The following is a 14336-nucleotide window of genomic DNA, read 5'->3' as shown; positions in this document are numbered from 1 at the left end:
ATTTTAGAGTATCAAATAAAATCTGTTTATAATTTTTTTTTGTCAGCTGAGTGCTAATTTGCGAGACGAATCTAATGAGCCTAATTAATTTATAATTTGCTACAGTGATACTACAGTAACCATCCGCTAATCATGAATTAATATATCTCATTAGATTCGTCTCGCAGTTTAGCTCTAGGATTCTACAGTTAGTTTTTTAATTAACTTTTATTTAATACTTCTAAATACTAAAATTCTCTTTGACATGATATATACTAAAATTTAGCCTCTAAAATCAAACAACCCCTAAGCCGAAAAACAAATGAGATCGAAACTTGAAAGCGCCCAAATCCGGAAACACCAGGCGAACTTGCCACTACGGGGGCGTGCAGATCCACACTCACTGCCCAGCCTAAAATCCTTTTCCGGTGAAAACCCACGAAACCAAACGAAAAAGAGGCAAAGAATCCCACTGACTTCCAACGCGTCACACACATCTCATCCCTGAAGGTCATTGACGAGGTGCCCCCCCACGTCGGGCACTCGGGCCCGTTCGAGGATTGCCACGCCGGTCAGGGGAATGGATGACACGTGGGGCCAGGGGGATAATAGCCCCACATGGCAGCCTCGGGGCGGAGGCTTTTCCCGTCCCTGTTTGCGAGGGGTTCACCACTCCAGGGCAGGGAATCCCGTGCATGTGACACCTACGGGACGCCGACGCACCCACCGAAGCGCGGCGACCACGTATGGGCCCGAGGGAATGTGGGCCCACGAAGTCAGCGTGACGTGTTGACGTGCGAGCTGAGGGGATCGACGCCCCCGCGACAAGTGTGCACGGGGTGGATAGAGAGGAGGGGAGGAGGGGCGAGAGAGGTTATCAGGTTAAGCGCGGACAAAAGCTGGAAATTATATTTTTTTAATCCGCTTTTCTCCCCGGCAGCAGCGCATCGAGGTATATAAAGGTGGGCGAGGGCGAGGCAGGGAGGGTTTTGGAATTTGGCCGCCGTTCGCGTTGCGTGGGTGGGAGCAGCAGGCGCAGAAGCGGACGCGGAAGCAGCCCGAGGCAGGCCCGAGCCGAAGCGGGGAGGCGACGCCGCCGCGCCACCACTCGCCCCCTCCCGGGCCAGCGATTCGCCGCCTCGCGGGAGCCAGTTTGGCGGCGGCGGAGGCGGGGCGGGAGTTCCCGGCGAGGATGAGCGACGGCGGCGGCGGAGGGGGAGCGAGGGGGGCGGCGGGGCCGGTGCCGGCGTCCGCGAGGAAGCTGGTGCAGGGGCTCAAGGAGATCGTGAACCGCCCCGACGCGGAGATCTACGCGGCGCTGCGGGAGTGCGGCATGGACCCCGACGAGGCGGTCAGCCGCCTCCTGTCCCAAGGTCCCATCTCTCACCGCTCCCCCCTTTTCCTCGATGTTTCGTGCGGCTTTGTTCAGTCTGTACTGCTTTACCGGGGGGTGTCTGCTTGCGGGATTGGATTGGATAACTGAGGGCTGGGGAGTGTTGGGATATGACTTATTAGGAATCGTGCCTCTTTTTTTTTTTGGTCACGCTTTGGGGATTTGCCGTGATTTGTTACTGCTCTGCTGGAGTTCGGCGGTGAATGTGCTGTACGCTAGTGGCACTCTGGCAGGACATGCTAGAGTTTTCGTTTCGTTTGGCTTTGGATTGGTTCTGCGTGGATTTGTTATTCGGTTCCGTAATTTTCCAATTTATGCCTTTGGGTTTGGAGCTTTTGGATTTGTTTGCTGCGTGGAAGTTTGGTGCTGTTCCAAGTGCTTATTTTCTGATTTCTAGGTCGCGAGAACTGTTGGAAATAGAGTTATCCCTTTGCTGTGCTAGCGTTAAGCTTCTGGATTTGTAAGGAGGAGCACATGGCGTTTATGCACGAATTGGAACGAAGCGAAACAATTCCATCCTGTTATTGCCCGGTCCCCTTTTAGTTTCAGAGGTGCAGTAGATATGGATCTGTCAGTTGTTTGCTAAGGAAAAATGGATATGTTTATTTTTTTTATCTCTGTATTTTGGTGCTACGAAATGGATTAGATTGACAGAAGAATGAATGACATGCAAACCTTTAGGGGATGCAAACAGGTGTGAGCTCAGTTGGTACGAAGGCAAATAAAGGCATAGCTGTCCACTGAATGCAGAGGATGCAAGACCACTTTTGTTTGGGTTTTAAGTTTTATCGATTTATAGGTCACTAACAATCTAAAGCTTCTGTTGGCTTAGGACTTAGGGTTGGATAAAGTTAGGATGACAAAAATCAGTTTTCTCGAAACTTGGATTATGAAAGATAGGGTCGACTTTAATCTTGGGTCTTTGCTGTTTCAACTGTACAGTCTGATTTCTTTCATCTCCGGCAGAAATTAGACGAGCTGGTGCAGTGTAGACTCTGTTTGCTTTTGAATGATGATGATCACGGGTATTCTTGGGTTCTACTTGTGCTTCAACATGCCATAAGTATGGTATCACCGTATCAGATATCACTTTGCCTTTATACATGAGTGTAACCTTGTCAGGCAGAACCATAATTATGAAAATTATGTAAGTGCCTCAGTTGCTTCAGAGATTTGGTCTTTTGTTACTGTGTTTGGTACTAAAAGGTCAAAGTAATGGTTATGGTTTGACATTCATGTCACATTCTTTTTGAGGCTGATGGAACAAATGATCTATATTAACATGCGTTGTCACTTTTGATGTCAGATCCAACTTGATTCTATAATTTCTCGAGCTTATGAGAATGGACGAAAATATTGAGTCATTGAGTGGAAGCTGGAATATTATCTTATTGAACGTTTGAGTAACTGCTTACTCGAACCTTTATATGTTGCTCCACCTTTTACTTTTGATTGATACTCACATTATTTTCATGAGGGTCTGATTTATCTACTGGGGAAGGTGTGCCATTTTTATTGCAAAAGATTAGTAGCTACCATAATTTTTTAAACACTTATTCCTCTGATCGTGACCAATCCCAACATATGCGCTAAGTTGGAAAATGAATTCTAGAACCTCATCTAAACAAATACTAATATTTGAATTACACAAACAACTTTCGAAAATGTTCTGGCACAATTCATATAATGGGATGCTGGCATTGTAGATGGGATGACCTTGTTCTTCTGTTTAATGTAGTAATGGGACATTGGTCTTGTATTTCTAGATTATGCATCAGTTTTGTTGACAGTTGACACTGTTAAATTGTTTTGTTGTTATTTCATGTTTCCAGTTGTCCTTTGTATATGGTTCTCACATATTACCGATCTTTCTCCAGATACTTTTCAAGAGGTAAAGAGCAAGCGTGATAAGAAAAAGGAGGTCAGTTGAGTTTGAGCTTTATTTCTATCAGACTGATGTTCTTGGTAATTTGAGCTCACCTGATAGCCAACTTTTTATTTCGTATACTTGAAAACTTGTACCCTTTTTGTTTTTTTTTCTTTTAGAAGAATCAATAGGCTCGTCTCTCACTGTGCTCGTAAAAGCTTGTATATAATCTTCTCTTGCACATATTGTTCTGTCTCGTTGGATATATAGAATCAATAACAACTATTCGAAATATGAGATATTTAGTTTATTGACTCGTGATTGATCTTTCTGTATTAAAAGCTTACATTTGCAAACTCACTCTATTGATATATTACTGCCTCTGGCTTTAGTATTGATATCTTACATTAGCGTATACTGAATTTTCTCATAGGTTAAAGAAATGCCAGAACCAAGATCTCGAGGAGCAAGTAACTCAAACAGTCGAGGCACTAGAGGTGGTGCAGACCGTGCTGGACGAAGCAGTTCAGTTCAGTCTGGATCCAGTGGCACTGGTAAGATTTTTTCTCCCAAAGTTTGTATTCATGAGCTTTTAAATTTGGTCACTCAGTTTCTTGTTTTTCATTTTCAACACAACCAGATTATATGGCTTCAAGATCATCGATATTGGGGCCTGCTGTGGCAGCATCCAATTCAACTCAGAAGCAAACAGTTCCAAGGTAACAAATATTCAGGAACTGGAGGTTTCAGGTAGATCTGGTTGTTTTATATGTATTACAGATAGCTAATCATGCTTTTCAATTTTGTAGTTTGTCTGCAAACAAAGATGTGGTTCCTAATGGATCAGTTGGAGCAGCACAATCATCATCTGGATTTCAGCACGCTTGGTGTGGGGTGCCAGGTCAGATGTCAATGGCGGATATTGTGAAAATGGGTAGACCTCAAGTAAGGTCTTCTGGCAAGATGGCAACAACAGACATATCACATACTGGTCAAACCCCATCTTTGTCTAGCTCTGTAAACCAGAACTCAAAACATTCTGCAAGCACAACCCTACCGACAGCATTTGACCAGGGATTTCCTGCTCTCCCAGACCCTATTCCTCAGAATGTGAATTTTAGTCATGCTTCTGCTGAAAACAACCAAATGCTTCAGAATGATTGGTTTCCACAGGATGAGCCACCATCGGGAACTCAATCAAAAGGCATCGAGACATCTGGTGACACATCAGTATCTGTTACACCATTTGACTCATCGGCGGTTGTTGCTGATGCCGCTTACTTGCAAGAAAGTTCTCACACAGAAGAGAGCAGCTCAACTAAACCAGCAATATCTTCTGAGAGGCACTTGGAAATCCTAGAGGAGGAGAATCAATTCAGTGATGGATTGTTACAGAACTCAACTACATACCAGGCTCAAGTGCATTCATATGTTGATAATGAAGGTTTGTATCTGCGAACTCAACACACATCTCTTTCCTGAAATGAAATTTAGGAGCTCTTTATTTCTGTCTGCCCTAGCGCACAACACATTTATATTATTTTTGCAAGGCCCATCATTCAAGTGTTGAAAGGAATTTACCTTCGCATTAGAAACCCAAATGGCACATCTTGTAATTTTGCATTTTTTTCCTTGTCCCTTATAGTACCTCATAGTGCCAATGTATGCTAGCAATGAGAACACAGCCATTGAAGAGTCGTTTTTAACTTAGCACATCAACAATGTCAGATGTAACGAGCACAAATTTTTTTTTAATATTTAGAAGCGGCATTCCTTCTCATGACTAAGACCAAGATTGTTGCATTAGTATTGACGGTCTGAAAGGTGGGAAATTGAGATTTAGAACTTGTAGAAGGATTTGTGTTGAGCCTTAAATAGATAGTTTAATAAGATCACCATTTTCAGCAATATAATTGTTTAGAAGGATGCTCACAATTTTAGATGACTAGAGCGGACCTCTGAATATGCTTCTTTTCTTCCTTTTTTTTTCTTCTTTTTCTTGCAGCTGAGGTTTCCAATCTTGATGCGGAATCAGCTGCGGCAAACTTTCAGCATCTAAGCCTACAGGATGAGGATTTAGTTGCAACTAAGTCTACTGAAGATAATCCTGCGGTCATACTACCTGATCATCTACAAGCAGCAAATGCGGACTGTGCGCACTTGAGCTTTGGTAGTTTTGAATCTGGTGCTTTTTCTGGCTTGCTTTCATCAAAGGTACCTAAAAGCAGTTTGGAGGAGGAGGTGCCTATTCCAGATGAATCCCCATCAGTTAATCAAATAGATAGGTAAAAACTCTCTCCTAAAACCTTTCAGTTGGTTGCATGAAGTGTCCCTCTTCTGACGAGGTTGTTATTTACAGGAATCAAGACTACTATGCCAACGGTGATCTAAATCCTCCAGCAGATGAGGATGTTGAGACCAGAATTGAAACTAACATGGAAACTATTGATGGACCATCAGTTTCAGAGCCTGATGTACTGAGGCAGAGTGTCCTAGATGTGCCTGGTCTTCAATATAACCTGCCATCGGTATCAAGTCATGCATATTCAAACACAACACAGCCAAGTGCAATGGATGATACACAAGGAAACACTCAATCACAACATCTTTCCCCCTTTTCAAGCTTACTGGTACATCTATCTTTTTACCACAGAGATAGGCTGACTGTCAGTTCTAATTCTGAAATAAAAGAGCTAGAAGCTTATCTTTTCACACAAGCACTTGTCCAGTCCCAGATCCTGTAGGGCAGTTAGGCATGAAGCTATTGAGAACCTGTAGTGCACCTAGGAATGAAGCTGTTTAGCCTATATGAGATGCACCAGCATCCAGTTCTGAATTTTATGTTGTCTTAATAATTGAAGGATGTAGATAGTTTGATTTCAAATTTTAATGCATTGAATAATATTAGTATGGCAAAATGCATGGTTGCCTTCTTAATGTTATATGGTTAGAGGATGTTTATGTTTTATTCTCCATTTGATGTTGCTTTGTCAAAATTGTTTTACCCTGCGTGTATTTGAATGCTACAACATGAAGTTGGATTAAGACTTTATCATATTTCATACAGTGATGATTGTAATGGGATGCCATTTATTCTTTTATTCTTTCTTGTCCAATTTTCATGCTGTTATCTTTTTTCCTTTTGTAATCCTTATATTTGTTCTTCTAATATCATTTTGCAGCAACCCAATAACTTGTTGGGGTCAAATCTTGCCCCTCTTCGGGACTTCGACTTTTCACAGTTGCTTCAAACACAGTCAGCTACAAAATATAACCCACTTGTTGCACCTAGTAATTTGCCTGGAATCTCCATGCAAGAGGTAATTTAAAATTTTGACATTTCTGTATTCGTTATCCGTTTTGTTGCAAGAGGTAATTTAAAATTTTGATATTTCTGTGTTTGTTATCCGTTTTTGACATATGGTGTGTGCTTTTGACATGTTTCTGTAACTTTTTTTTTTGTTTTTTATGTATGCTCCAAATGTCCAATTGATAAGAAGCGGTTAAGATCTGAACTCGTTAAAAAGATCTGTTGTGAGTTTGTGACCCCACTTTTAAAATGTAGTATCTATTCAAGTTCTGGTAAAGATCCGTTGTGGGTTTGTGACCCCTCTTTTACAATGGAGTACTGTTCAAGTTCTGATGATTTGATTACTTTTACCTATTCATTCAATCGTGTCACCTATTCATACTTGCATAGATGAATCACATGACCCAAAAAAAAAGTAACTTCAATGCAAGTTTGTAGTGTGTATAGAATGAATCATGCTTATGTAGAGTCTATCAGTTTGTATTTTTGAGATAGCTTGATGGGCTAGTCTCATTTTATCACTGTGTGGTAATGTGGTATTGATGTCGACAGTGGCGAATCCAGAAATTCTTAAAGGGGGGGCTGATTTCTTCTTTCCTCTCTTCTTCCTCATCTTTTCTTCTCCAAAATGAGGGGGGGGGGGGGGGCTCCATGGTGTTTTTGGGTCTAGGGGGGGCTGGAGCCCCCCTAGACCCACTGCTGCTTCCGCCACTGGATGTCGATGTGCTGCCACTTCAATATTTTCTCTCTTGTTATCGCTTCTCACTTTTCTTGAACTTTCTCCAGACCGTGAAACAAGGAGGCTTCCCCAACACTCAGTCTACGCAACATGTTCCCAGTACAAGCATCCCGTCAGGGCTTCCTCTCCCGCAACAACTGCCTGTACATCCATACTCTCAGCCAACTCTACCCCTTGGGCCCTTTGCCAGTCTGGTTGGCTATCCGTATATGCCTCAGAACTACTTCCTACCATCAGCAGCCTTCCAGCAAGCGTACTCCAGTAATGGACCTTTCCATCAGTCTGCTGCTCCTTCTGTGCCTGGAGCTGGAATGAAGTATTCAATGCCACAATACAAGAGCAACCCTCCTGCTTCGAGCCTACCACAGCCATCGTCACTCTCTGGTTATGGAGGATTCGGAAATGCAAATAATATTCCTGGAAATTTTAGCCTAAATCAGGGTGCCCCCTCCGTGCCCACAACTTTGGGGTTTGATGAAGGTTTAGGCACACAATTCAAAGATCCCAATCATTATGCGGCGCTACAGCAGGTAATAAAATACTGCATGCAATTGATCTTCCGGTGTCCTTGATTGGATGTGTAACCTTGTTTGACTGCAGGAACTTCTCGCACTTAACAATTCTGTTTCTATTCTTCGATTTGGATGTTTCATTCATTCTGAATGATGCATTTTTTCATTTCAGAGTGATAACTCAGCAATGTGGCTTCATGGAGCTGCCGGTTCTAGAGCAGCGGTTCCAGCTGGCAACTTTTACGGTTTCCAGGGACAGAGTCAGCAGGGTGGCTTCCGCCAGGCACAGCAACCCTCTCAATACGGTGGTCTTGGGTACCCGAGCTTCTACCAGTCGCAGGCCGGTCTGCCACAGGAGCACCCCCAGAACCCCACTGAGGGAAGCCTGAACAATTCCCAGGCGGCACCGTCCCAACCATCGCACCAGCTCTGGCAGCACAGCTACTAGACAATCTGTGCTCTCGTGGGAGAAGCCTCTCTATACTGCCAGGTTATCTGCAAGCCTTGGCATGCGGCGCCGTGAAGTGAGCAGACTATCTGAGCGGCTGTCTTGAGCGCTGCTGAGCAGAGGAGGATCCACCCAACAGCGTCGAAGTGTGTTTTTTTTCTTTTTTCTTTTTTTGCCAGTTGTTGCATGTGTTTTCGAGACTAATTTTCAGCTGCCGTGGTTTTTACTCATCTAACAGATGCTTTTCATACATTGTGATGTGCCATTTTTGTCCCCTTATGTCTCCTCACCTGCAGCTAATCTTGAATGATTCATGCATGCCCATAATTCGCAGTCAGGATTGGTTTAGTAGTGACTACTCATACACGGTGACTCAACAGGTAGTCAGGCTGTTTCCATGGAAATTGACTTCTATGCATTGGAGTTTCATCTAAATTCTAATAAATTGGAAATTAGCAATAGCTGGATATTTGCCCACGCATGGGTAGGGTGGTAAAAGTCTTAAAATTTGGTCTAGATAATCTAAGAGCTGGACTTTAATTTTATACAATTTTGAGTTAAAAGATTTAAGGGCCAAGTTGAATACGTTACCGCCCCTACACGTGTGGGGCGTAGCCGAGATTTCGAACTTTATTGCCTAGTTGCGCGCCTGCTCCCACCGCAGCAGCTGAACTACGGACTGAAAGTAGTCTATCTCTAAGGAATTAGCAAATTAAAATGAGCTACTGAACATGCGCTACGATACTATTTTTCAGCAAGTCAAAACTCAAAATCAGGAGACCTCGACATTTGACTTCACCAGGCGTATACGGCTTCCCAAGAAAATACGAGTTACATGAAAAAAGTTTGAGTGGAGCACGTAAAAACAGGTCTGATTTGGTCGACACGTTTGAGCTACTTCTGGACATTGGCTCTCTTGCTTAAAATGCCTTCTAAATTGAGATGATTGATCTTTGCAGCAAGGATGAAATCATTATCTGTTAAACCTCCTACAAACACAATAAAGGATTAACATTAGACTAGAGGCCGTGCTTTTAATAGAAAGCAAAAGTAAAGTTTGCTGAGGTTTCTAGCTTACAACTGAAAGCACATTTGACATACCATCGGTACCCAACTCAAGCTCTAACAAGACACCTAACTCTAACGGAGTAGTAGGCAGTAGCTAACGAAAAGTAACAGTTTCATCCTAGAATCCTATAAAGTATCTCAATTGCTGCAAACTTTAACAGTACAGATTAATATATATTATATTTTTGATAGAAAATAAACAAGTGGTCTCATCATTTTTTTAAGCTTTAGCATGCCGTTCCCTAGACAAATTTGTAATAAATTCAACACGCCTGCTGTTCTGAGCTCATACTTCTCTCATGATTTCTTGACTAAATCCTTAAAAAAGAATTCAGTATTGATTGCCTCAAGATGTTGAAAACCCTATAAATGAAGCGCAAAAGGAAAAGGCCATATGTGTATGTTTATTTGGATTGGAAAAATTGCTAATCAAGACTATCAAATATGAATACCTGAAGCAGTAAAACTAAATAACTACTAAAACATCATCTGACTATCGGACTCATAGTGATAAAGTGACTCAACAGTACAACAATTTTGTAACGAATATTTTTGAAAAGAAGATAACACAAATGAGTTGCTTCAGTGACATATAAATCAAAATAAACTAGAAAAAAATCTCTTGAATCACTTACTGACAGAGTGAGTCCAAACATCAATTTTCACGTTATTCCAACCAACAAGATGAAGATCTGGATGGTGACCTGGAGAAAGCATATCTGTTTAAACAAACTGTGTTCACATTGTTATCGAAAGAAAGATTTGCACCTATACAAATTTGTTGGATTCTGTGTGTAGCTAAACTAATGATCAGTTGAAGGAGTTTTTTCATAAAATATAATGAAACCCACAGCATGTTGTCACGTGTAAGGATCTAACTACAGTACACACTATGCATTAGGTGACAGAAAGTAGTTCTGTCACCTTGCATCCATGAGGGGATAGTTATCTCCATTGTGTTGCTCACATAACAATCATATAGGAGTTCATGCAGTTATTTAATTTTTATCAGAAAGCACAGATGAAAGAGTGACTATTGGGTAAATAAAAAAAAAGACAGTAGGTTGAACAAAGAAAAGAAAGGACCTTCTTCCTCAGCAATAGCAGCAACAAGCTGAAAGAACTCAAGTCCTTTAACAAAGTTCTTCACCTTCCATGCTCTATGCAATTTCAGAATACCACCTTCAGTTGTCAGTTCCCAACCATTCACCTGTTTTCAGGTATCAGCCAATGGAGTAGGAACATGAACAATCTTATCAAAGATTTTCACTACAAAAAAATAAAAAAGATGAATATCTGTTCAAGCAATTTTTTAGCAGAATCTTCTGACAGGGGATGTAAATCCTTAGAGCTGCATGGAACACAACTTTTCTTTGCTAATTCTGAAATAATAGAATGCACAGAATTATTTACAAGTGTCAGGTGTAGACATACCAGTAAGAATTTAAAAAGTTCAGTCGGGTTAGAAGAATGTGATCCTAAGTTCCTAACATAATCCTTATCCAATGAAGAATAGAATATAATGCCTATAGGAGTATAAAAGCTACATGACCATATCTAATTAATGCATCATTATTTGTTCACGAAGGCCATAAGAAGGTACCCTGAATATAACTCAGCCAGTGTAATCATATTTACATGATTATGATGTACGAGTACTTATTAATGTCGCAGTGATAGATGAAATGCTTTCACAGGGACAAACTATGTATAGAGTTGATGGACACATTAACGTATGCCTCATTTGTGCAAGATGCATTTCAGTCAGTTTGAGGCAATTTTGAAGAGACCAATCTATCTGAAGATGACCTTGACCCTCGGGGAAGTATGGCACCCTCTTGCAGTCAACACTTTATTTTCATCTTGCCCTCTTGTGTCCATCTGATAGAAAGGACTGCAAGATAGTGATGCCTCCATTCAGTGAACAAACAATAAAAGCACACATACGACACGAAACAATGCCACTTGTCAGGGAGCTTGAAACATAAAGAGCCCGTAGATTTCGACTTGATCTGGTGACTAACCATGAACAACAAACCAAAAGTAGAGCTTCAGAAATTTGGTTAGCTAAGTCGAACATTACATTCTTTTGACCTATAGGCGTGTATCTAATACGAATCTCACAGGGGCAAGGCACGAAGAAGGGGTTAAAGGGCTTATCTTCATGTTGATTGGATAAAATTGCAGGGCTGCGCCTATGCCTAACACCCCTTTGCATTTTTCTTTTAAGTGTTATATGAAGCAGTGTAAAGTACTTAAAAGCCACCCGAGCATACTAACTCTAAAGTTTTTTTAAAAAAAAATAAATCCAAATCAACTATAACCTAACATCAATTCTTAATGGTTCTTTCTGCGGGTTCTTTCAAGTTAATAATCTGAATATGGAACCAGACAGTACGATCATCGGACATGAGCCAATTAACACAACCTCCATGCATCGGCATCAAGGCTAACAGCGATAACCTAGTGTACGCATTAGACTTGTCACCATGATGCTCGGGAAGTTGCAGATAAAACGAGGCCATACCGCCCACACCCAAGAAGCGAAGGCTTCCCGGAGACGAGAGGCCAGCGGGACGCCGCCTTTGCCTGCACGGCCAACAGAAAGAGGCACATCAGCGGCGCACGGTGGGTGTTCGATGATATGCTCCCACGGAGGTCGGTGGATCTTTCCCATGCTCACCTGGCTTGCGTAGGATCGCGGTAGGAGGAGTCGAGCCTGCACCGTTGCTGCCCGGATCAACGGAGGCGTCACCGGATTCGGAGAAGAAAGCGGAGTCGGCGCAGAGGGACGGCACGAGACGGATGGTCGATATCAGGGTCCGGTGCGAATGGTCGTGTTGAGTTCAGACTTGAGAAAATGGGCCTCAATTTATGCCAAGAAAAGTGAGTGGGCCTCAAGTGTTTCTTAAGAAATACGGGCCTCCGGTTCGTTTTCGGAGGAAGGAAGACGGGCCCCGAATTTCTTCTCTCCCGACGGTGGGCTCGCTCATTTCTTCGTCAGTATGAAGAGAATTGTCAGCAGAGGCGACGGCTCCGGGGCGCGATTAGCCGTCGCTTGACGCGAGAAACAGCGCGCACTAAATGGGCCGTCAAACATTAGCCCACTAAATTACGCTAAACATTAGTCCAGTAAACTAAGCTGCAAATGATATTCTCGCCGGAAGAAAATAGAATAGTAGAAGCATACATACAAATAAAGACAAATTGATGACATCACCTGCATGCAATAAGAGATTCTACTAAAAAAATTATAAATCTTAAACTGTGCAGTCAAATTCAATTCCGATTGCACCAGTATCTTTCTTTTGACAAGATCTTCAAAACAAGACCACACTTGCATATGGTTGCATGATATTTTTCAAAAATTATTTTTTAATACTAAATAGTTAGTTTCAACTATTGGGAACAAATATTTTAACAATATGAACAAAAAATTAAATATAACGAACAACTAATTATTTTTACGAACAAAAAGTTAAACATCACGAACAAATAATGATATACGACGAACAAATACATTAAACATCGCGAACATTTGACAGCATAGGATACAAAATGAAAACTCCATATCACCAACAAATGAATCAGTATCGTCAAATGTTTTAATCTACAAAATGAACAAATAAATTATGCACATCAAACAAATTATATTCTGGGCACAGAACAAGATATTACTATGTACTAAAAAAATAATTGGACAAATTGAACAATAAGGAGTAAGAGAATAATATTAAAAAAAATAAAAAGGATAGGTATGGAAAGAACAGATGGAAAAGGTGAAATAAAAATTGAAGAATAAAAGGAAACATATTAGATGAGGGGGGAATCAGGTTAGAAAAATAAATGAAATATATACAGAAAAGAAGTAGAAAGAAGAACAAAAACTAAAGAAAGATATTTAAAAGAAGACAGAAAAAAATATTGTATATACAGAGGAGGGGAAAAATAAAAAAAAGTAAAGGAATAAAGAAAAAGATGAAAAAATGAATAAAAACTAAAGAGTAAGAAAAGAGAAAAAATGACGACAAGACTAGGGCCCTGTTTGGATTTTAGGGGTAAAGATTTACCCAAAGGTAAATGTTTTACACCTCACATTTGCCTCTAACTAATTTACCCCATAGGATGTTTGGATTTAGGGGTAAAATGAGGATAAAAATAGTTGAAAATAGCAATCAATGCCTCTCATGTACCCAATTTTACCCCAATTTGACACCATCTAAGGGGTAAAGGGGTAAAGAGGGGGGGCAAATGGGTAAATGGGCACATTTACCCTACATATTTGGATTTTTAGGGGTAAATGGAAGGCAAATTTACCCCTTTTACTCATTTACCCCACCATCCAAACATGGCCTAGATATGGGTGGCATGCTGCAGGATATGGGTTGCATGCTGCATGCAGGCATGCACAGGCAATACACACGCAAACATGCATAGGCAACTTGGCAAAAGGTAGAAAGCAAAATTTGTTATGTGCGTGGAAGCGAGAGATCTGGATTGAAATTATTTACTGGGCCGATTTGGCCAAATTGAATTAATCTTCTTCTTCATGCGATGGTTCGCCAATTTGTAACGCGAGCGATATATATCCTCTCGGACGGCTCCGATTCCTCCCAATTCCTTTCTTGCACCGCCCACAGTTATCCTCAGAGAGAAGACAAACAAAGTTGTAGGTGGAGCTTTGCATTCTTCCAGCGATCTCTGCATGACGAATTCCTCACGTGTCATGCTTTGGGGTTTATGAACCGTACGGCACACAACTCCTCTTGCGTTAGCGTTTTCGTTTCACCCGGGAAGATGAGAACAAAAGCGGTTGCTGTTTGCATCCACTTTCCACGCATTGCCCTTTTTTTTTCTTCGAAGGATTTCCACGCATTGCTTGCTTGATTGATGCTTGCTAGTGCCAATTTATCTATCTGACCAAAACTCTCCCCCCGGGTGCGAAGTGGATGCCAGCGCGTAGCAACTGGCACCTCATCTCGATCCAACGGCGCATCGAGCACCACCCAGAGATCAGACG

At 41.6% G+C, this 14336-nt stretch overlaps 2 protein-coding genes across 4 annotated transcripts; one reads left to right on the top strand and one right to left on the bottom strand.

Moving 5' to 3' along the window:
- The first annotated feature begins 958 nt into the window (after window positions 1–958).
- On the top strand, window positions 959–8527 carry LOC120710084. 2 transcript variants are annotated; one of them, XM_039995733.1, is made up of 10 exons: window positions 959–1352; window positions 3250–3293; window positions 3673–3793; window positions 3880–3958; window positions 4049–4683; window positions 5245–5524; window positions 5599–5869; window positions 6422–6559; window positions 7336–7818; window positions 7973–8527. In XM_039995733.1, the coding sequence occupies exons 1-10, from the start codon at window positions 1172–1174 to the stop codon at window positions 8246–8248; spliced, it is 2508 nt and encodes an 835-aa protein (XP_039851667.1). In that variant the 5' UTR covers window positions 959–1171; the 3' UTR covers window positions 8249–8527. The 2 variants fall into 2 exon arrangements, with proteins under 2 accessions (XP_039851667.1, XP_039851668.1); XM_039995734.1 differs by lacking the exon at window positions 7336–7818.
- Window positions 8528–8966: 439 nt separating this feature from the next.
- LOC120710085 (pterin-4-alpha-carbinolamine dehydratase 2, mitochondrial-like) lies at window positions 8967–12173 on the bottom strand. Of its 2 annotated transcripts, none has more exons than XM_039995736.1 (6): window positions 12000–12173; window positions 11844–11905; window positions 11126–11197; window positions 10403–10526; window positions 9952–10020; window positions 8967–9237 (listed from the first exon to the last, which is right to left on the bottom strand). In XM_039995736.1, exons 3-6 carry the CDS (start codon window positions 11195–11197, stop codon window positions 9143–9145), a joined length of 360 nt encoding a protein of 119 aa, XP_039851670.1. In that variant the 5' UTR covers window positions 11844–11905; window positions 12000–12173; the 3' UTR covers window positions 8967–9142. The 2 variants fall into 2 exon arrangements, with proteins under 2 accessions (XP_039851670.1, XP_039851669.1); XM_039995735.1 differs by having other exon boundaries at window positions 11126–11210; window positions 12000–12172.
- Window positions 12174–14336: the final 2163 nt, after the last annotated feature.

Source organism: Panicum virgatum, chromosome 5K (genome assembly GCF_016808335.1).
Source record: "Panicum virgatum strain AP13 chromosome 5K, P.virgatum_v5, whole genome shotgun sequence".
NCBI classification, from domain to species: Eukaryota; Viridiplantae; Streptophyta; class Magnoliopsida; order Poales; family Poaceae; genus Panicum; species Panicum virgatum.
The sequence above is the reverse complement of the archived record's forward strand: the minus strand, read 5'-3'. Positions and strand labels throughout refer to the sequence as shown.